This window comes from Lissotriton helveticus, assembly GCF_964261635.1.
Source record: "Lissotriton helveticus chromosome 1_1 unlocalized genomic scaffold, aLisHel1.1 SUPER_1_unloc_12, whole genome shotgun sequence".
Classification (NCBI taxonomy): domain Eukaryota; kingdom Metazoa; phylum Chordata; class Amphibia; order Caudata; family Salamandridae; genus Lissotriton; species Lissotriton helveticus.
The window spans coordinates 4,927,104-4,951,366 of record NW_027611651.1 but is presented as its reverse complement, the minus strand read 5'-3'; the positions used below and the strand labels follow the sequence as shown (position 1 = coordinate 4,951,366).

The 24,263-nt window shown below is 43.3% G+C and overlaps 1 protein-coding gene across 1 annotated transcript in view; it reads right to left on the bottom strand.

Annotated features, from left to right (window-relative positions):
* Window positions 1–10,011: 10,011 nt before the first annotated feature.
* Window positions 10,012–24,263, bottom strand: part of LOC144805512 (uncharacterized) — a 56,086-nt gene continuing 41,834 nt past the window's right edge. The window contains exons 2-3 of the mRNA XM_078672052.1: window positions 16,643–16,714; window positions 10,012–13,815 (exon numbers count right to left, since the gene is read on the bottom strand). Coding sequence (XP_078528178.1) covers window positions 11,307–12,704 — 1,398 coding nt within the window. The 5' untranslated portion in view covers window positions 12,705–13,815; window positions 16,643–16,714 and the 3' untranslated portion in view covers window positions 10,012–11,306. The remainder of the gene's footprint in view (window positions 13,816–16,642; window positions 16,715–24,263) is intronic.

Sequence of the window (24,263 nt, the reverse complement as noted above, 5' to 3'; positions counted from 1 at the left end):
ATAACGCAGCACAAATAGCGCTACAGCTGGAAGAGCGCGATTCAGAGCATGGTGCTATGAAATCCTAAAAGCGCTACAAATACTTCTAATGTTCAACAATGGAAATCGCGCTATAGCGTTATACAATAAAGGATCCAGCAGATTAGAGCAGCAGATCAATAAGTAGCGTAGCTAACGATACCAGGTGATGGCTGGGAGTGAAGGGAGCGACCGCTTCTGACAGCGCTTACGGGTGTTGGAGCGGGCTATGCAGTCCGTGGGAGGGAGGGTCAGCTGGGAGGCGGGGCGGGCTGTGGAGGACGGGCTTTGAGGCACAACAACAAGTAAGATGGCAGCGAAAAACGAAACTAGAGATAGGCAGGGGGACTGAGAAGTGTGAACTCTGAAGTGTGCTCGGCCTGGCTATCTCACAGCTGCAGCTCTGTGACCTTCATTATTGATCCTGCACTCTTCTGAAGTGTGCTCGGCCTGGCTATCTCACAGCTGCAGCTCTGTGACCTTCATTATTGATCCTGCACTCTTCTGAAGTGTGCTCGATCTGGCTATCACACAGCTGCAGCTCTGTGACCTTCATTATTGATCCTGCACTCTTCTGAAGTGTGCTCGGCCTGGCTATCACACAGCTGCAGCTCTGCGACCTTCATTATTGATCCTGCATTCTTCTGAAGTGTGCTCGGCCTGGCTATCACACGGCTGCAGCTCTGTGGCCTTCATTATTGATCCTGCACTCTTCTGAAGTGTGCTCGGCCTGGCTATCACACAGCTGCAGCTCTGCGACCTTCATTATTGATCCTGCATTCTTCTGAAGTGTGCTCGGCCTGGCTATCACACGGCTGCAGCTCTGTGGCCTTCATTATTGATCCTGCACTCTTCTGAAGTGAAGCCTTGTTCTCGGCCTGGCTATCACACAGCTGCAGCTCTGCGACCTTCATTATTGATCCTGCACTCTTCTGAAGTGAAGACATGTTCTCGGCCTGGCTATCACACAGCTGCAGCTCTGCGACCTTCATTATTGATCCTGCATTCTTCTGAAGTGTGCTCGGCCTGGCTATCACACAGCTGCAGCTCTGTGACCTTCATTATTGATCCTGCTCTCTTCTGAAGTGAAGTACTCGGCCTGGCTATCACACAGCTGCAGCTCTGTGACCTTCATTATTGATCCTGCACTCTTCTGAAGTGTGCTCGGCCTGGCTATCACACAGCTGCAGCTCTGTGACCTTCCTTATTCTCCTGCTCTTTTCTGAATCAGCCTTGAGCTCAGCCTGGCTATCACAGAGCTCCAGCTTTGTTTGCTCAGAGTCCAGCGTACACCAGCAAGGTTTATGTAAAATGAGAGTTCCGTTTTGCTCATAAACTCAGAATATTATTTGTGTCAGGATTAAATATCGTTCATGCTCCTTCTCTTCTGAATCCAGATTTCTGTTCTAGGCCAAAGCAACCAGAACTGTAAAGCAGGGAGTCAGTAGTTCTGTATTCTAGCTTCTAAGCTCTGGAATTCTTTGCTATTCAAGATTCAATTATTACCTAGCCGTCAAGCTTTCAGAAACCTGTTAATAACTAAAATGTTTCAACTTCTCTGTCTCCTCGGATTTGATTGAATGATGATGGAAATGAGCATCATTTCTTCCACATCAGTGCTTCAGAGGTAAATTGTTAGACCTGGCATCATTGGCGGGAGTCTCCCTTCCATTTTTGACCGATTTCCTCCTCTGTTTTGATATGTTTTTGCTGGATTTATGCTTTGGGCACTGTGCCACTGCTAATCAGTGCCACCTTGCAAGTGCTCCCTATGTTAAATTGATGTACTAATTGGTTATTCCATGATTGAGGAATTTGATTTACTGTCAGTCCCTAGTACAGTGCGCCATGTGTGCCCAGGGCTTGTAAATCAAATGCGACTGTTGGGCTTGCAGCACTGGTTGTGCCACCCACCGAAGCAGCTTGTAAAGTGTGTCTCAGGCCTGCCATTGCAAGGCCTGTGTGCAGTCTAGCACTGCCTTGTTGACTTGGCCAAGTGCACCCACGTATCTGTCTCTAAACCTTCCCTTTGCTTCATATTAGACACCCCTATGGTAGGCCCAAGGGTAGGGTGCATTGTAAGTATAAAGTAGGACATGCTCTGATGGGTGTAGTATGTTCTAATAGTGAATTACAGCCATTTTTGTTTTTCACTATTGAGTGCTACCTGTTCTCATAGGCTAGAATGGGCAGTTAAGATTAATACATTCTTATAATCCTAACTGACTCAGGGAAAATGGTAGAAATTCGAATTTAGTATGCCTTGACTCAAAATAATAAAATACATATTTTAGTAAAGTATATTTTAATATTCTGTGTTTGCAAATACCACTTTTAGAAAGTAGGTATTTGCTTGCCTAACCATTTGAGCCTGCCTCTGCTGGGTTGTGTATTCCTTGTCTGGGTTTGTGAGTGATAGGGCTGGGGAATTCCAGGAGACTGGCTGGGGTAGCCCAGTGGTGATTTGAGAGATCTGCATCTAGATGGGCGGGAGGAGGTGCACCCGGGACCTGAATAGGGCTGGGCCTTCCCTCTACAATGCTGGCTCCACCTCCTGTGGCCTGTTTGATGTCTCTACCCAGCACTGTGAAAGGAGAGGAGGAATCAGGTCAACAGAGTGCTCTAGAGCTGTATCTTCCCTCCCCTGTGCTGGCTCCACCTCCTGTGGGGCATCTAATGTCTCTGCCCTGCACAGCGAAAAGAAGAAGAGAGTCATGTAAACAAAGTGCTCAGGAACTGTTTTGAACTAGGCAGAGGCCTCTCTGCCTTCAGAGAACAAAGGATTTTGGGGTATAAATATTGGGACCCTGATCTCACGAAATTAGATCACTTCTGGAACAAGAAATCTTTCTGCCTAGGAGAAGAACCAAGGAAGCTGTAGGAGTTGGACTGCCCCTCTGCCAGTGTGCTGTTTCCTGGGTTGGCCTGCAGTGGTTGCTTTATTGCCGAGGGAAAGGAGAAGTAACTTTGTAAGGACTTTCATCTACAGAATATTCTCCAAGGGCTTGAACTGTGCTTGCCTCCTGCTGAAGTCTCAGGAACAAAAGACTTCACCTCCAGCTCCCTCCTGAATTTCCTTGCTGGGAATTCTGACTCCAGTCACTGGAAGCGCGATGCATCGAAAAGAATCATGTCGCCGCCGCAGCTGAAATTATCGCAACGCGGGAGAAGCTAAACTTTGTTGCATCTCCCTGGAAGCGTGTGTTCATCAAAGCTGCTGCTGTCGCATCACCAGAGAAACGTGACACCATCGAGAGAGTCGCCATCGCATCACCGGAGAAGAGGGTCACAGGGCCTGTCGCGGCTCCAAAGTACAGAGTCTCGCAAGGCTGCCAGGGCGTCATCGCATCGTCAGCCCATCGCCGCATCAAGGGCGCCATCTTCTCGCATCGCAACCGGATCATTGCATCAAGGCGCCATCATGCGTAACACAACGGGCCCGCAAGCCGAGAATCTACGCATCTCCTTCGCTCCGGTAAGGCTCACGACGAGTCCCCTACTCTGCGCAAGAATTGAGGCAGGACACAACCGTTCCCCCGGATCACGGAACCGACGCAACTCCCCTTTTGCGAGCCTTTTGTTTACTTTGTGTATCGCATCCAGGTACTTTGTTGAGAACTTTGTTGCATTTGCCAACAACTTGAACTAAGCAACTTGCATCATATTTTAAGTCATCTTAAGTGTAGTATTGTAGATTTTTGTCATTTGTGGTCTTGTGTGTAAAACCTGTGTTGTGTCCATCGGTAGTGTTTTCACTGTATTACTGTGTATATTCACTAATACTTAACACACTGCCTCTGAGATAAGCCTGTCTGCTCGTGCCAAGCTACCAAGGGGATGAGCAGGGGTTATTAAGGAGTGTAATCCCCTTATCCTGACTTAGAAGTAAGGGTCCCTATTTGGACAAAGGTGAATACCATTGCCAACTAGAGACCCCCAGATCTAACACATCCTCATACACAAGAGTACTTGTAGTTCTCACAGTACACTAGCTGCACATCAGAATCGGCTTGCTCCTATGCAATTCCTCTGTGGCTTCCTTGGTCTTGCGACCTGAATGTCTAGGCCACACACTTTCGGACCAAAACCACCTCAAACCGGTGATTCAGTGGAGCAGAAGACATGCACCAGTACCTACTAGGAGGCTGTATGCCCCGGCCCTACAGGACAGAGTCTTCTGTGATACTGTAAGTACACATATCGCCATCTTTGAGGCGAACAAAGGGACGGCCTCTACAACAGTGATAGAGTGGGATACCTTTAAGGGTGTCACATAAGGCCTGTGCATCAAGATGTAGCACGGTGTAAAACATGCCTTGTGAGCCAAGAACCTCTCCTATGAACAAACAATATGAACAGCGAAATATATGTGGGATAGCTGCATGAAACGAGAACATAATCACCCCTCTCCGAAAGGAGTAAAGAGAGGCAATGGTCAGACTAGGAACACTACACTATCAAATAGTAGCAAGGCTCCTATGGTTGTTGACCCCAAAGACCCCAAGAAACGACAGTAGATCCCCGGTGGGAGAGATATTGAATGTGCAAGCAGATATAAACCAGGCTTTTCTGTAGTACCACACATCTGTCTACCAGGCCGAGGAGGGAGTGCAAGCTCCTCAATTAGATGAGTATTTGAATAGACTGTCGATTCCCATACTTAAACCCCTTTGGGGACATACACCAGACAAAACCCTGACCACTGAGGAAATTGGCTTCATGATTGACTAGATCGCGTGCAACAAAACTCCTGGGATGGTTGGGTTCCCGGTAGACTTTTACTTCACCTACAGAGCAACCCTCTCTCCAAAGCTACTCCAAATGTACCAACAGGCCTGGCAGGAGGGCACATTGCTGGGATCCCTATGGGAGGCTATGATATTGGTCCTGCCTAAGCACAACAGGGACCCCCTGGAGCTACGGTCCTACTGGCCACGGTACACCGACCACCATATTTGCAGGAAGGTCCTTGAAAACAGGTTGCTCCCCTGCCTCTTTCCATTGACACCAAGATCAGAATAATTTGGTACCTGGGAGGAAAATATGTCTAAACCTATGACGCCTCTTGTGGCTGATGGAAGAGAATCTTCATAAATTGCCTCCATACACAGCACTCTCACTAGTACAGAGAAGGCCTTGAACACCCTGGGCTAGTTTTACTTAGCGTAAGTGCTGATGTCCATGGAACTAGGCCCAGAATTACTGCACTGGATAAATCTCCTCTACACCAACCCGCTGGCCCACATCCGGACAGGCAGAGATCTCAGTTTCTTTTGAAGCATGCAGCAAAGATGCCCGCTGTCAATTACTTTTGCCCTAGCCTTGGGCCTGTTTGCTGGCCTGTTTTGTTCGCAGGACCCAGCAATCAGTATACCGAGTGAGCCAAATTGAGAGGCCATATCACTGTATGCTGATGATGCATTTGTGTACCTCAGGAATGTGTATGCGTATTCATCGCAGGTGCTGAAGGTTCTAGATGACTTTGGTAGGGCTTCTGGACTGAGGCTAAATTGGACCAAATCCAGCTTATATCCCATGCTCAAACTCACAACTGAGAACAGGAAGTGCCGCCCCAATTAGCACTGGGCTGGCACCATGACCTCTTCAGGTATTTAGCGGTGAACTTACTACACCGAAGAAGATGTTATAGAGGGCAACTTAGGTGATGTCCAATGTTTGCAGCTCCCTGTCGTTTTGAGGCTCGCTGCCACTATCGACCCATGGGTAGAGTGGAAGTTGCAAAAATGCTATTAACACATTTATACTGCTTCTCGACCCCTCTAGTTTACCTGCCCCGGCGCTTGTTCAGGAAATTGGACTCTGTTTCTGTTCTTATGGACTTAATCTGGGGAGCGGACAACAAGAGAGTCGCGCTTCGCAAACTATACTCTACCTTGGAACGGGATAGAGGAATGGACATTTAAAAGACTAAAAAAGAACTACAAACTACTGTGTGACTTGGAAGCCTATTATTTCTCAATACAGCCCTTGTTTGTGATATCGTTACAGTTCTCACATTATCACCCGCACTAGAAGAAATGGGAGCCTGGGGTGTCTGATCACAGAAACTCATTTACATACAAAGGGGGTGAAAGCCTGTTCACAAAGCACAACACAACTTGTTTATGTTAAAGTTTGTACATTGCACAGGGATTGTGATTCAGGTAACAGTGTGATTGTTGTATGACAGGAGCGAGCAGTCTTACTTTCTGATACATGAATATCTGAAAGGTGCATCTTCAACTCTTTCAACTGTTTGAGAGAGGGCGGCAGTCTCAAATTCCCGGGGCACAGATACCAACAGCTTCACTCATAATCTTTGCTTTTTGCATCTACAGGTGGTGCAGATGCCACCTAAGAGAGTAACCTTTCCAGCTAGGTAGTGTGCTTCCTGGAGTCAGCCTGCTTTGCTTTTCCCAAACTTTGTTCAGCAAAGGTAAATGTGTCTTCTACTCAAGTGTTCTTAGCTCGCTTTTGCTAACGTGGCTTGATCAGTATGGCCTAAGGCACACTCAAAGGTAAAGCAAAACATTGAAAGTCACAAATTTCAATACAGTTTATTAAAAATAGACAAGGAACTTTAAGATTCAAACCAACTTTAGATAAAAAAACAATATTTAATAATAATTCAGAAGCAAAATCTAAAGAAGGGCTGGGATTTAAGGATTATTAATTAGCAACTGTCAAAACCAAACAAAAAAGTAAATTAATTTTTTTAAAAAGCCGATCCACTGAGTCAATTAGGAAGTCACATACAAAATTCTAGCTGACTTCACCAGCTATGCTTGAGGGGTCAAAGGTAAGTTTAGTCCCTGGTGATGATCAACACTTGAATTTGATGCGAGGTTTTTGGCTGAATCTGTCTCAGAAGGTGATGAGCTGCACAGAAGTGGCTTTAAGGGCAACATTCCCAGTTGAACCTGAATTCACAGCAATCAAAATCTATGAAAACTCCAGGCAGTTACAAGAGCTGTGAAGTCTTTGGAGCTTCCAAGTTATGGAGATGGTTCAAGGTTGATGATACAAAGCTTGGAGCATGGTGTGAGACAAGCAGCGTACTGGAGTTCACGCTGGTGGTTCAAACATGAAACTTGTAACCGCCAAGGTGTATCACAGCAGGTTCAAAGGTTGTTCAGCGATTCAAACCCATATCTCACGTATCCAAGTTGAAAGGTAGAATAGCAATAAAGGCAGATCAAGGTGCAGGAATCTCAGGGTTTGGGCTCTCGGTGCTTACATTGTAGCCGTACAGCGAAGGTGTTCATCGAATAAAAATGTACACAAAGGATAAGACCTCAGAACCAATTAACAGCAAAGTACATTTCTGAGCTAATGTTGTAGTAAAACCAACAAAATCAGGTAAAAGGAAGAGAAGGGAAAAACAAAAGCAAATCATGATAACATTGCTAACAACACAGAGAAATTACCTGACCCTACTACGGTAATGATAAATCACTGCTACACGAGGCCCTCAGGAGGCAGAATGATGTAGCAAATTCAGGACAATTACTTCAAGATATTTGTTGCCGCTCTCCAACTAAACAGACACATCGGACGAGTGCTCTGATGTTCGCGCAAGATCATCCAATTCACTCTAATAACAGACCAATTGCCCGTGTCCACTTTAGAGTTACCACAAAAATGGCACACCCAGGCGGAGTTGGACACCTCAAAGGCTATTCACAAAGGTACCTTACACCTGTGAGTAATCTGTACATGCAAGGATGCTCGTAGAGTAACTTTGCTTCTTGTATCTATTCCCTATTACGATAACGTTACTCAAAAGTGTGGACTTGCACATCTGCACACCCTTAAATAGATGTGGAGCAAAATGTACAAATGTAACTTACTGAAGCATAAATGGAGCATTAGAAAGTGCAGCATAACCGACCACTGGTAATGCCTTCTAAAACTGCATATACATTCAAAAGAATGTTACAAAATGACCTATATTTTAAAAATAATTATTGCATGAAAAAATATGTTGACCTTTTAATTAATAGTTATTTTAAACTATTAATATAAATAATTTCAATTAATTCTATACATAACTTTTTGTAAGGCAGTTCCACCTCTGAACAGAGTTGCAAAAGGAAATTTAGTAACTATGAGTACATAAAAAAAAGAATGATTTTACTTTAGGGGGGATTTTTCATACAAACCTTTGAAAAAAGATGTTTAAAATGAATTAACTTTCAAGTTAATAGTGTTGCATCATTTGTATTTGTTATAAAGTAAATTTACATTCATATTTAACATACAAATATTTTATTTTTTTCAAGTTTGATAAACTTGTATAATGTTCCCTACATTTTTTACACAGGGAGCGCTTCACCCAAGTTGAATATATATAAAGTTATATTTTTTCTAAAGCCTAAATTAAAAGTAAGCAACATTTTTATTATGTATTTATAATTATTCATTGTGAGGTAGAGAATTAATTGTAACAAGTGTAATTAGGTTAATAAATTGAGAGAAGACCCCACGCGTTCCAGGGAACAGGGTACTAAGTGACAATGTAAAGTCAGAGAAAAATCCCTGGAGAGATTAATGTATAGGGATACCTTAATCCAAATAAACAGTATAGATACCTAAATTTGATATTAAACAATCTGGTCACGGACTAGTTTGTGATGTTCACAATTTTTTATTAAAATATGCATCATGGTTAAAATTTCAGTAGAAATACAATTGTACTGAAAACATACAATAAAATAACATACACTCAAAATGACAGAATTTCAGAAATTAAAAAACAATTAAAAAACAATTGAATCTGTTCAAATTCAACTGAACAACGCAATACATATAAAAGTACACAATTTCTAAATCATCGACATACTTTCATTATAGAGAAAAGGATAGACAAAAGACAGAAGAAAACCCCTCTATAGAAAAAATATGGAATATAGTCACAGATAAGGAATGATTCAGCAGCCTATCCAATAATCTACTAGGAACCCCCGAGAGAACGAGATAGGATGTACCCGTGGAAAGCGCCGCATCGAGATTGACAAGATACATGCGAATGCCCACTGATCGTTATCAAGCGACATGTGACGAGGCTGAAACATAAGGCGAACCACGGGGAAAGTGACCCCTCCTTAAATAAAAGGGGGTACCGCACGAAATAAAGGGAGGATACAACCCATAACGAAGGAATCCAGATCTAAAGGAAATATAGACAGGAAAAAAAGAACATAAACCTGTACCACTTAACAAAACGATTGGAATTATCCGAAAATAAAACCTTCTACATCGTATCCTTGGAGTTGTGTGAAAACTGACCAACACCAAGACTGCTGTCTAGTGTTCAAAATAAAGCTTTGATTTCTACCAATTGAATCAGATGACCCCCATCGATACCGTCCTGATGAAGGTGTAGCTATATTCATGTGCTGATACACCGAAACGCGTCGACGCCTTTTTGTACTTCTTTATGAATTCAAGCCTCTAGAACTCTGGATATTCTGCACATTGCAATACCGGGGTTCCTAGTAGATTATTGGATAGGCTGCTGAATCATTCCTTATCTGTGACTATATTCCATATTTTTTCTATAGAGAGGTTTTCTTCTGTCTTTTGTCTATCCTTTTCTCTATAATGAAAGTATGTCGATGATTTAGAAATTGTGTACTTTTATATGTATTGCGTTGTTCAGTTGAATTTGAACAGATTCAATTGTTTTTTAATTGTTTTTCAATTTCTGAAATTCTGTCATTTTGAGTGTATGTTATTTTATTGTATGTTTTCAGTACAATTGTATTTCTACTGAAATTTTAACCATGATGCATATTTTAATAAAAAATTGTGAACATCACAAACTAGTCCGTGACCAGATTGTTTAATATCAAATTTAGGTATCTATACTGTTTATTTGGATTAAGGTATCCCTATACATTAATCTCTCCAGGGATTTTTCTCTGACTTTACAAGTGTAATTAAACCTTACTAAAAATGAATGTTATATCTGAGATATTTTTTGCCATTGAATTTTTTATTTTTTATTTTTAACTAGTTGCAGTTCCAGTGGATGGCCATGTGTGACATTGGACTTACTCCGGCTCTGAGCAGGAGTACATTTATGACTCTTTAGGTACATTACTCCCTAGTGAGTGCCTGTCCTTCCCTAAACACCTCCCTATACTCCTGCCTTACCCCTCCCCTTTATTCATAATTATTTCACATTTCAAAGCCACTTCCCTCTGTCACTCCCACATTTACTACTAAAACTATACTAACTTGTGCGGAAACTCTGCAGTCAAGGCAGACAACTCCACAAAGAAAAAGATAGGAGAGGCAGAACGACTGCACGTAGTTTGTGAATCGCATTTTCTTGTATTGTAGTCGTCCTATAGTAGTTTCTGAATAGGCCTGATTATCCGGGTGTATCTGATGTGATTGTAAAGCTTGTGAAACTGTCCTCAGCAGATGGGAAGCAGGTTCCATTAGTAGCAAAAAGAACATGGAAAGAGGCAGCCAAAGTGGATCTTTTTAATATGAGGCTGTGTCCCATTGGATCAGAAGTCATTAGAACTATTTAGGGTGGTGCCAAGAATGGTTTGCATATGGTTGGCCTTGTCTTTAGTGGCACAGAGACTGGAGAATGATGTGGCGGGATGTTGCAGAGATTAACTACAAGTCCATCCATTACCTTTAGCTTTTCTCAATGATCAGCCCCATGTGGCACAGAACAGATGTTGGTCCCATAGAGACCTATGACACAGGGACTCCTGCTGCAGCCCCCTGGTGAGGCTCATTAATGCTGGAAACAGTTTGAGGTTACATTCATTCCTGAATCTAGCAGCGTGGCCTCAAAGTTCAGGATCGAATGGCCTTTGTGGGTCAGAGCTCTGCTTATAAACACTCAGGGACCAAAACACACTGAATGTTTACAAAGGAATGAGTTTAATTCAAGCATTTCCATCCCTCGCTGTGTGTTTTTCCCAGTAGACGGTTTGTTGGACAATCAATGGAGCGGTGTCTTTGTGGCTGCTTCATGTAAATGTTTTGTGATGCTGAAAGCTCCTCCTCAGGGTTCACAGTGAGCACCTTTTATTCTCCCACATTGTCTCTCTTATGTAGAAAGATTACAGTTACAACTGAAGTTTTTGTCACATTGAGAGCACGGGTCATTTCTTTTCTCATTGTGTGTTCTCTCTTGTTCAATGAAATTGAATCTCCAGCTGACGCTTCCCAGGCATTCAGAACAATGACAAGATTTCTTCCAGGTAAGTTCTCGCAGGTTGAGTGAGACAAGATTTCCGACTTTTTCAGCATTCAGAGAGCTAATCAGGTTTTTTCCCAGTGTGAGTTCCCTCGTGGTGAGTGAAAGTTATTTTATGACTGAAGCTTTTCTGGGATTCAGAACACTGATACGGTTTGAGCCCAGTGTGGGTTCTCTCATGTACAGTAAGGTTGGATTTCTGCCTGAAGCTTTTACAGCATTCCGAGCACTGATACAGTTTATACCGAGTGTGGGTTCTTCCATGTGAAGTGAGATTGGATTTGGTTCTGAAGCTTTTACAGCATTCAGAGCACTGATACGGTTTGAGCCCAGTATGGATTCTCTGATGTTGAGTTAAACTGGATTTGTAATAGAAACTGTTTTGGCATTCAGAGCACTGATACGGTTTATACCCAGTGTGGGCTCTTTCATATACAGTAAGGCTGGATTTATGACTGAAGCTTTTCCAGCATTCAGAGCACTGATAAGGTTTTTGTTCAGTGTGAGTTTGCTGATGTTGAATCAGACCGCCACGAAAACGGAAGCTTTTTTGGCACGTGGAGCACTGATATGGTTTTTGTCCAGTGTGAGTTCTTTCATGTAAAGTGAGATTGGATTTGGTACTGAAGCTTTTACAGCATTCAGAGCACTGATATGGTTTTTGTCCAGTGTGAGTTCTTTCATGCAAAGTGAGATTGGATTTGGTACTGAAGCTTTTACAGCATTCAGAGCACTGATAAGGTTTTTGTTCAGTGTGAGTTCGCTGATGTCGAATCAGACTGCCACGAAAACTGAAGCTTTTTTGGCACGTCGAGCACTGATATGGTTTTTGTCCAGTGTGAGTTTTTTCATGTAAAGTGAGATTGGAGTTGGTACTGAAGCTTTTACAGCATTCAGAGCACTGATACTGTTTTTGTCCAGTGTGGGTTCCTTCATGTAAAGTGAGACTGGATTTGCGAGTGAAACTTTTGCAGCATTCAGAGCACTGATAAGGTTTTTGTCCAGTGTGAGTTCTTTCATGTAAAGTGAGATTGGATTTGGTACTGAAGCTTTTATAGCATTCAGAGCACTGATACGGTTTTTGTCCAGTGTGAGTTCTTTCATGTAAAGTGAGATTGGATTTGGTACTGAAGCTTTTACAGCATTCAGAGCACTGATACGGTTTTTGTCCAGTGTGAGTTCTTTCATGTAAAGTGAGATTGGATTTGGTACTGAAGCTTTTACAGCATTCAGAGCACTGATACGGTTTATGCCCAGTGTGGGTTCTTTCATGTACAGTAAGGTTGTATTTGCGAGTGAAGCCATCCTGGCATTCTGCACACTGATAGGGTTTTCGTCCAGAGCTAGTTTTCTCATGTTTAGTGAGGTGGGATTGATGACTAAAGCTGTTCTCACAGTCATTTCTCTTATTCGAGTAGTTTGTTTCTCCAAGTTGGGTTTGTTCCTGGATACATGCCATCTTAAGACTGACTCTGATTTCTGATCATGTACTTGTTTGTTACAACTCAGCATTAACTTCTAAAATACATTTCAGATGCTCTTCTTAACATATGTATTTAACTAATTATAGTTTTTTCCTGGAGATCATTTTCCTACCTTTAAAGGCACCGATCTAACTTGTCTTATAAACTTTCACTGAGGAGCCCCTTGTATTAATTAAGAGGCCCCTCATGGATTCATTTTCTCCAAGTTATGCCCGGGTGAATTCTATCTAGTTTAATTAGTCTCATTTAGTTATTCTAGTTTATCACATTTGATTTAGGAGTTTTAAAGGCACTGATAAGGTCTTTGGGCTTTAGTGTTTGCCTGTTAAGTATGTTTGTTCATACAAGTAATGGCAGGTAATTAGGGCATGCCAGGGTGGTTTATGAATTATCAATAGTGTAACACTGGCCTCTTTTATACTTTCTGTGCCAGTATATGCTTTTTTTGTTCAGTGGTTAAGACAGGTACATTATCCACTTTGGAAGTTACAGGACAATTTGAAACTACTCGGATCAACCCAAGAGACAGAGTTGGTGGGGGAAAATCTTCCTATATTGGAAATGATAATCCGGCATCTTTGCAGAAATATCTAAGAAAGAGCATTTACAATTTGTTTCTTTTAAACAATCTTTAATCTCCTCTGAATCACAGGAGACGGAGTCAAAAGCTTGCACTTGTAAATCGGGGATATTAGTCTTTTTGACAGTTCTGTCACATCACAACACGTCTACGGATGCTAATCTGTTGGGGAGGGTTTAAGTCTCCAATGCATTTCTCATAAACCATCAAACAGAATTTACAACACTGAGTTTTCTCAAGTGCTCTGTGTGGGTATCAGTTGTGGCCAATGTTCTCCTTACTCTCAGTTACTGACATTTGGTAAACATTTATGATCATTTTCCTTTAGGGATTTGACAACTTTCACATTCACCAGTTTCTTCCGCTCCAACATCCTCACCATTCCTGGCACATACAATGTGCTTCTTCTCTAGAGCTCGAGAATGTTTTAACTTTCCTTGAAATAATCCTTTTCGTTGTGTTTCACTAAATTTAAACCTTCTTTTTTCTGTTCATGTTTCTGTCACCTGTAGAAATGGAGTCAAAAATTGTAAATGAACACAAAGACAAAATATTTGTGACTTTATACTTTGCACAAAGAAAGCATTAACAAAAACAAGATAGGAAATCAGTTTGAGTTGCATTTCTGATAGTGGTGAAACAGTGGTGAAACAGTGTTCAATCACTGTCCAATGTATCTCGTTCACACAGTGTTGTGCCTCAAGGAAATGTGACGCCATTTTTGTGGTCTGTTTTTTGCACCTTACATTGCTTTTATGTTAGTTAATCCTGGTTTTGACAGCACGTGTAGTCATCCCCACATACTCCTTCCAACAAGGACATGTGATCAGATACACGACATTCCTGCTGTTACAGTTTGTAAAAGCCCGTTGGTCCCATTTTGTGCCATTTTGGAACTCGAGAGTGAGACTTTTCAGTATTCTGACAAGCGGCAATCTAAAATTGGAAAAACCCCTGTTTGCCCATAGGAGAGGTAGAAACCTAAAGGATATCTTGGTACATACCAGACCCAGTACCCAGGTGACCCAACAAACGAGACTGCAAGGTCTACCTGGGCACCACCCATGCGGTAACTGCAATAACTGTCACCTAACAGAAAAAAGTCTCACACTCGAGTTCCAAAATGGCACAAAATGGGACCAACGGGCTTTTACAAACTGTAACAGCAGGAATGTCGTGTATCTGATCACATGTCCTTGTGGGAAGGAGTATGTGGGGATGACTACACGTGCTGTCAAAACCAGGATTAACGAACATAAAAGCAATGTAAGGTGCAAAAAACAGACCACAAAAATGGCGTCACATTTCCTTGAGGCACAACACTGTGTGAACGAGATACATTGGACAGTGATTGAACAACTACCCTCTGAAAGGGGTCTTTTTGAGAAAGAACAGAGATGGGTTTTTCGCTTGGGCTCAGATATAACTGGGCTGAATGACTCCATTCCATGGAGCCAATTACGCTAACTAAAGGAACATGAGCATATCCTTAGCCTAAGTGAATAATGCCCCCCCCTCTCAGGTTTAATGACTCCAGCCCATTGAACAATGTCCCTCTTTACTGTCAACTTCAGTCCTCATACACTCCCGTGAATAGATTGTAATTTGTTGACATCATTGACCCTGATTGTACTTGAACATATGGAAATCATCCTTTCCATTTGTATTTAAGATGCACTGATACAACTATAGACATGCTGGGCCCACACTGCACCAAAACGGAGAATAGCGTTAACAGCGTTATCTTACTCGCGCGTGCGCAAACCATCCCGTTTTACTAAACCAGGCATCATTGTAAACACTACCGCCGTGCGCATGCGCCGACGGAGGGTGTTCTTGCTCTGCGCTCCGCAGAGACTACCGCCGTGCGCATGCGCCGACGGATAGTGGTCTTTCTCTGCGTTCGCTCGGCTACTTCAGGACATGCCGCGCAGTACCGGGATATATTAAGGGCCACATCCATCTTTGGGCATTTTCCGGTTTCAATTAAGGGTCAATCAACTACTTGTGGCGATACTATAAAACGGGACAACCTCTAAGCGGATCGACACTTCGTCGGAGCCGCGTTGAGGGGAGGAAGCCAAACAGGCACTGCTGTTACCGTGAGTGTGTGTGTACGTCAGAGGTATTTTTCTGCGGCTACTAGACCTGTTATCATAAGTAAGCTACATACTTCCTTACAGCATGCCTTCAATTCCTTTTTCCATAGTATGGAACCAGATGATGATCTTCAGACAACGTTTAATGTGTGTCCCTGTCTATGTGTTTGTTCTTATTTTTACTTTTCTAGGGTTCCTGGACCGCATTTTGGTTCCTTGTTTCCCTGCTGTGTAATTACACTTTTTTTGAACATATTCTACATCTTGGTTTATTGTGACCTTTTGTTCATTTACAGGTTCAAAACACGCCAATTGGGCGCAACAAACTTTAATAAAACAGATAGGTACATTTTCACCAAAGTTTATTTTTGTAGAGCACACTTTTACATCTACATCCATGTGAGTAAGGTGAGGATACCTAGTGCACATCCTTGTCCTGAAGAAGGAGTTTTTACTCCGAAACATGTCGACGACGCACTTGTGAGGTTATCTTACCCTAATTAACAAAGACAAACCTCCCTTGCACTTTTTAACGATACCAGCCGGGGACTGAATACAATTTTTTAGAAACCCATGAGCCAGGTATTTTTTAATATTTCACTTTTCACCCCACCACTCACGTTATATCACCCTCACACACACCAACACATAGTTCACTCATAAGTGCTCCTACGTAGTCGTGAGTCGCAGCACGCCGCATTCCGTAGAGGTTTGCGAAGACCCCAATGATGAAGCATGACACCAAGGGGCCTTTTGGTGTGTGAGGGGTATTTAAACAACACTGGTTGCTCCCCACCACTGTAGGGGTCACCAAACCCATCTTAGTGGATTCCTTTTGTTTATGCATTTTGCTTGTAGTAGACAGGACAAAAAAGGGAAGGATGGGAGGACGCCAAGAGATGGAAGTTAGATCCAGAGAGAAAATACGCAGAAAGAACAGACAGAGGGAGGATGGTATCATGTGGTCTGGAAGAGGAGACAGATGTGCCAATTGTTAAGGAACTGCTGTGGTAAAACTGACCTAAAATGAACTGGACCTGCACTACACTCCCAACATGTACCAGGAGCAATGTGGATCCATCAGGTGATTATCAGAAGTTTGATAACAGCAAGAATAGTGCACAGAGGGAGTCAAATGTGGAAGCTGAAGAGACAAAAAAAACAGAGATCAAGAAAGGGAATAGAGAAAGAAGAAGCAGGGGAAAAGGAAACGTAGAGTTATAGGAATCCTTACCTGACAGTTATATTATATTTTGTTCTTCCGAGGGTGGCACCCACGCTGCACTGCCTGCTCATCCCAGAATACCTTGAAAGGAAGGAAAGAAATGTTTTTGCATCAGACGACAATCACACTTCATCCCATTTTACAAATAACCGTCCTGAACTTACAAAACAAAAGAATCTCTTGTTCTCTGGATGCCATTGTCAAGCAACTCTGGTTATGAATACATATTTTTTTTTTGGTTCAAGAGCCATGATCCTTTGCTGGAAAAGGTCTCTGTGAATATAGAGTGAACCCACAGTCTCAGAGAACAAACCCTAACAACCCAGTCCACGTCTTCATAACCCCCATCTTTCCATTTACAGACCATGAAACTTGCAAATTAAAACAATCTGGTTTGCAAAGGTATGTTAGAGTCCTTGTACATAATTCTGCCCACCGTTCAAAAATCAGTGAACCAGACTCTTAGATTTAAACAAACCGTGCTCTCTGGGCAACAGTAATTCAAGCTCAAGCTGGTGCAGAGTTTGAATGCTGAGCAATGGAAGCAACAAAGCATCAACATGTTGGTGCTTTTTATCGATAACTTATCTGAAGGGATGATGCGGGGGTCAGCATAAATAAATCCTTCATGAGACAAAACTTGGAACATTGAAATGTTGAGACCTCCATTGAAGACAATGGAGCAGCAGCAGCCTATTCAACCTGATATAGGCCCGCTGCTCTCAAAATTACAATGTCCTAATACACAGCCTCTGCCTCTCTGAAATATATGGTTTGGGCAGGAGAAGGCAGAAGATAGAGCCTGCAGCGGGGCACACAGGAGCCTCCCCCCTTCCTCCTCTCATAGCTCGTAGTGTCACTGGTATCTAAGAAGGAAGAGGGGGGGTTCTGCTCATCTCCTGCATCTCCCCGGCTCAACTGAATGATGAAAACAGTTTAGCCGAGCCCAGGCAGAACCAGGGTCTAACTTCAGCCTCCTTTCACAGCTATTGCTGTGACTGTTCAACATTTCACCCCTGTGGTCCTGCATGCGGCTGTTAACTGTTTCACATTCACAGCAACAACTGTGAAACAAAGGTTTCGGAGTACCGGAGGTGTTTCGACCCCCTCGGTCTCTGGGACACCTTTATTTTATTAATTAACACATTCTGCCCTCATGGGGCAAACAGTGTAATGACCTTATAGTCAGCCGTAGCAGCCATTAAAGGACCGTTCCCTTGGTAAAGGCACTTGCATTTAGCTTTGGAGTTACAGCAAGCAGTAAGGTCATATTAAAGATTTAAAGTAATGGTTACTTAGTCAGAGAAATAATCATCATAATATTTGCAGAAGGATCACATACAGTTGTCCTCTAAATTATATTAAAAGCCAGACTTAGATATAACTCTAGATGTGAAGTCAACAGACAGACCACCACAACAAAAGTGTGCTAAGAAATAAGAAAACCTTTTTCTATAATATCAAATAGCAAACTGACATAGAATCTGCTTAGTTCAAAATCAAGGAAAAGTTCTTACGTACAAAATCAGTAAGAGGAGTGACATGTAGTCTGCATTTTGGAAAAGGGTAAAATAAAACAATTGCAACAAATATCCCAAAACAGTACATTTTATAAGTTTTAGACAGAGAGAACACATTTTTGACATGGTTCATGATGAGGTAAAAATGACAACAATTAATGAATGTTCATGAAAACATAGCACAACAAAATGTAATTCAATAAAACACACCTACAAAATGAATAAATAATTATGACTCTTCAGCTTAAAGCAGGAGATTGGCATTGGATCTTGCATGTTCTACCATACAATACAGCAACATGGGACAACAATAGTATTAATTCTTCTCAGGTCCTTTACTATCCTCCTTTTTCTACCTGTTTATTTAATTCCCGTGATAGTAGAGTTACATGGGCTCCATATCTCTTCTTTTAGAATGCCTTGCTTAAAAATGTTATCAATGACAGGTATATGCCCTCCTCTGCTTCACGTGTATGGTTGTACTGAGGAGTGTGTGGACACACTGCATTCGGTTTCACCGTGATTTAAGCTGGCTCTGCACTTTCAATCAATTCACATTTCTTTCCTGTAAAATTCCAAGCCTCTTGATTTACTGTGCAATTTAAATCTGGAGTTAAATACACTTATGTAAAGCCTGGAAACAAATTAACTCTCGAGCTGCCGAATGTAATTTAGAGTCTTCACGTTGTGTTTGAATACCAACACCATCCTGTGTACAGTAATTTGCTCAAGTCAATTTACAAGGTTATTCCCTAACAAGTTTCTGGCCATTCATCATTGACCCAATTTGTACAGGAACATTTGCTGACAGCTCATCAGTTGTTTATTAGAAATGCCTACAACTTGGACTCCTTTCCCAAGAAGGGTGGGTTGGGAGCTCCTGTCAGTCTGACTGTGGAACGGGTAGCACATTTAATGATTAAAAGTGATGCTGGATTCCGATTTACTTCTTCTACAAAAGGGCCACTCTGGGTGACCTCTAGGACTGCACCAAGCATGCAATCCTTCTCCTGTCTCAGGCGCTGTCACTGTGTCTGATTCAGTCCAGTAGAAACTCCTAATGTAGATGCCAGTTATGGAAAATCCTTATTAATCACTAAAGGATTTTGTTGAAATCCTGAATTCTATGTCAGGAAGCGGAGGCGAGGATTCTGCATGTCCTTTCTTCATCTTATTAACAGCAAGTTAGAAGAAACAGAAAAAACACAGGCTGCCAACTACATATCCCATGAGGCACAACAGTAACCATGGGAGCCAGTCCACCAATCATAGTCCAGCCGAATACATAAAGCAGCTCCCTCGACGAAGTCCGTCCTCTTTCTTCATTGCTGCCTTCAGTTAAGTCCCTTTGTATATTCTTAACTGCGTATTTGGGACTTGCGGGGGCAGTTTCCTTGTGTGACAGCTTTTATTTATATTGTATTGCTTGCGGGTTTCTCCCGCTGTATAGCTGATGCGGTAGGCTTGGCTTGAGCGTCTCTGTTTAGCCAGTGCGCCGTGCGGTGCTGTCTTTCCATAGATGCGCGGCCGGTGCTTCAGCTTCACCACAGCGTTCTTCGCGCGTGTGTGGTGAAACACTCTGAGGCTTCTGGTGCTTCGTCTGTTGTGTTGCTCTGCCTCCCCCCCAGCACTGACACCGCATGGCGGTCTGTTTTACGGGCTTTGCCCTTTAATAATAAGCGTGGCCTGGTTGTATTAAAAAAAAAAAAAGTTTGAATATATGTGAAAGTCTTCACAGCCACTTCTGTAGTACATTGAAGTCTAACATTTTGGTTACTCACCTGTTTCCAGAGGCACTCGTGTTGGGGGGAGCCTTTTATAATTTAGTAGGGTGTATCTGTTTATGGGGGCCCGGCCCTCATTAAATATGCAGTCACCTTCTGACCATGACTATGTATCAGCTCACTCTGCTGAGGTGCAGCCCCCCAGCCACGCACTCCTGCAGAGGTTGACAAGCTCCTTTCTTCGGCCATTGCCCAGGTGCTTGCCCCTCTGCAGGACAGCGTTAACAAATTGTCTGCGCATGTGTTCAAGACTGGTTCTGGTGTTGTGAATCGATCTAGGACTCTAATGAAATATTCCCGATTCATGCCCTTATGTGGTTATAACAAAACATATCCTTATAAAGGCATAAGAATCATGTCCATATTTAGTCATAGCCAATGCAGTACTAATACGGCAAGGCTACTCCCATGGATTCCTAGAAAGTACAACGTGTTCTTTAAACAAATCCAAGCCTCCAGCAGCCCGGGAATTCCCCCTGCTTTTGTCTTGATTTGGCAAGAACTCCTGGAGTCCAGAACATACTGTTAGTTCTTAGTGACGTCTTATGTCAAACCTTACATCAAACACGGCACCTTCCAGGTATAAATATACCAACGTTGCCTTAAGCAAATACACGGTGGTGGTTTGGAGCAGAGCGGCTATCTACTTGCCCGAAGCCCAGCTGATGCGAGAGCCGAAGGAAGCCGACCCTCCCATTGACGCACTGAGAGAGACGCTGTCTTTTCTCCTGCCGAGAAATCCAGCTCCGGTGTATCCAGTAACCCTTGCAGGTTACTGGGAGATCGAGTCCTGAGAGAGGGATACAAGACCTCCTTCATTCTAAAAACCAAGGTACGGAGCTGACTAAAACCTTAAGAGAATTCTTGATTCAGATTCTTGGCAAAATAACCAACTTATCTTAAACTGCTACTCACTTACTCCTTCCCACGTATTAGGCTTAGGTCAGGTACACCGGGGTAGGCGTATATTAGAAGCACCAGTTGAGTACGTTAGTCAATGTTTTTATGTATGTATATATTAAAGTATCATATGGCTAAGAAACCATATCAATGCTTTTACAGTAATATTTCATAACACTCCTTTTACTGTACGCAATTTACTTCATGATAAGTATTGCAACTGTGGTAATTCATTTCTCTTGCATGAGAAAGAAGACTGCTCAATAAATAACAACTTTTATTGAAAACGCCTATCTCTCTATTTCTCTGCACTCTGGTGAAACTAAAGCATGCACGATTGACTGAGTGAAATAGTTGTCTATTGTTTTCACACGGCTCTGGAGATACACTCTTATTCTGAGGGAGCAAAGTTGTCATGTTTATACGGTTGTCAGAAACGAATCCCTTCTTGTCTATTCAGGGAAGTTAACACCTCCTTGTTTACTCACGAAAGTTTCTAGTGACCTCTGAGCTAGCTGGCAAAATTTATTACGTATAATATAGTCAGTAGAGACCTAGATAACCTCAGTCCTACGTCTAAACTGCTGTCTATATTATTCCAATGCGCAGAACCTATTGGGAAAATAGGAACTACACTACATGGTGCCCAACGTGGGGCGCCATGTAGTGTAGTTTCTAGTGACCTCTGAGCTAGCTGGCAAAATTAATTAAGTTTAATATAGTGACGAGAGACCTAGATAACCTCAGTCCTACGTCTAAACTGCTGTCTATAATATTCCAATGCGCAGAGCCTATTGGGAAAATAGGAACTACACTACATGGCGCCCAACGTTTGGTAAGGTGATAATCTAACGCAAGACGCAAGACGCTAGAGTAACTCAGTCGTGCTTTTCACACAGACCCCTTTTTCCCGTAAAAAACTCCAATAGACGTCTGGAGTGGGTAAAAGGTTAATATCCGCCGAAACATAGTAGGATGAGAATCCTATGTATTAGTTTTTGGTTTAGTCAACTTTGAAGGATACAGTGTTCCAAAATATTGTGCACCTAATCTCGGTTTCCCTTGAAACTTGTTCTGCATAAAAGAAAAAAAAAACTTTATGTCACAAAAAATGCCAGAAAGTGATGAAGAAAGAGAAGATTCCCTTGTCTATTGCTGTTGTCCATTCCCTTGTCTATTGCTGTTGTCTCCACGCTGGGTTCGCTGTGCCTTTGAAGCTTGCCTATCCCCTGGATACTGCTCGCGGAACCCGCTGCGTGGGTCCCGCTTCGTCTGAGGCCATCTCCTATCAGCGCTACAGACGGATCTCTGACTGTGTGTGTGGGGACCTGCAGGGCTGCGAGCGTGTTGTGGGCACAGGACTACAAGTCCCAGGAGCGCCCACAACTCCCAATCGTTACCAGCTAGGACGCTCTCCCTGCTGGCTCCTCCCTGGTTCGACAACACGGTGATAAGCCGCCTCCTCACTTGCACCGGCGGATTCCCTTGTCTATTGCTGTTGTCTCCACGCTGGGTTCGCTGTGCCTTTGAAGCTTGCCTATCCCCTGGATACTGCTCGCGGAACCCGCTGCGCGGGTCCCGCTTCATCTGAGGCCATCTCCTATCAGCGCTACAGACGGATCTCTGACTGTGTGTGTGGGGACCTGCAGGGCTGCGAGCGTGTTGTGGGCGCAGGACTACAAGTCCCAGGAGCGCCCACAACTCCCAATCGTTACCAGCTGGGACGCTCTCCCTGCTGGCTCCTCCCTGGTTCGACAACACGGTGATAAGCCGCCTCCTCACTTGCACCGGCGGATTCCCTTGTCTATTGCTGTTGTCTCCATGCTGGGTTCGCTGTGCCTTTGAAGCTTGCCTATCCCCTGGATACTGCTCGCGGAACCCGCTGCGCGGGTCCCGCTTCATCTGAGGCCATCTCCTATCAGCGCTACCGACGGATCTCTGACTGTGTGTGTGGGGACCTGCAGGGCTGCGAGCGTGTTGTGGGCGCAGGACTACAAATCCCAGGAGCGCCCACAACTCCCAATCGTTACCAGCTGGGACGCTCTCCCTGCTGGCTCCTCCTCTTCCTCTGTAGTCAGTATTTCTTCAACTGGAGAGTCCCGCGGCGCGGGAGCGCGCGGGAGGGCGCCGGCAGAAGCCCGGGACAAGGGCGGGACCGTCTTAGGCCGTCCTAGGCTGACCTAGGTTGGGTTGGGCTAGGACCCCCGCCCGAAACTCCGGCGATCTCTTCCTGAACTCAGTTTGGCTGATCTGCACTGGGCAATTGAAACATCCACTGAGTCTTGCGAGTAAACATATTGCTTTGACTGTACTGCCCATTCTAACTATGCCCGGTAAACAACTAACTCCAGTCAACAACACCATGGATAACTACCTCTTCCAAGTAGTGGCAAAAATAAATAGCGACAGGAGATCCTCGTTGGGATTGGATTCATCTAACCAATCTCCTCTAACTGATAACAACACAGAAGATCCTTTCGTATTAAATATCAGTAGTACTTCTGGTGTGGTACATGATTCTCTTACTGATACAAACATCATCCAGTCTAGTGGCTTTGTGGCTCTTATTGAAGATAGTACTGATAGTGAAGAGGAGTCAGACACATCTACAAACATCGAGTCTCCTCTCCTTGACCCAGTCCCTGTCCCAGCCCCGAGGGTTATAGGGGGCAAAGGAAAGGTTATGCCTAAACGGGAGGGTTTGAGGTCTGGCAGAAATAAAGCTGTGTGGTTCTGAAAAAAATCTGGATTCATATAATAGTACCGGACTCGAGAATAAAAAACTTCGTCGAAATAGGACGAATTTGGTATCAAAAGACCGAGAATGACGAGTACATCAAGTACATGTATTTTTCGGCATATTCGAGTGACGATTTCACCTCGAAATCGTCATTTACCTTCTAAACCCTTAGCTGCATGTTGCCCTCTACATAGGCCTTAATCCAGTTGAATTTGATTCCACGAGGACACATACTCCTTAATCGACTTCTCTCTGACCCCAGTACAAGTTAGAACCATTGCCCCAGGCCGAGCTCGTTAGGTCAGTTCCCTCCCAGTGGCCGAGCAAGATAGCATCTAAGCCCAACCAGCCATAAAACCATTTCAGCACGCACACCTGCCATATCTCGCTCACATCTTTCTCCACTCCTTCCTTCACTTGCTTTATGATGGGGAGGTGACCGTTTTTATTAGGGGTCCAGCGATATCTGATGAAATGTTGGGCCTTGCCGGATGATTTGTTATGAGCAGCACGACGTGAAATATGTACATGTCATCATGACTCTGCTTTTCTTTTGTAAACAGTAACCATAAATGAAATACCACGAATCCAAGGAATGTATTGCTCAAGGCTGAATATTAGGTATAAGAAGAGAAGCCTGACTTTGTGAAAGTGTGCAGTCTCCTGAATATACTTGTATCGTACTT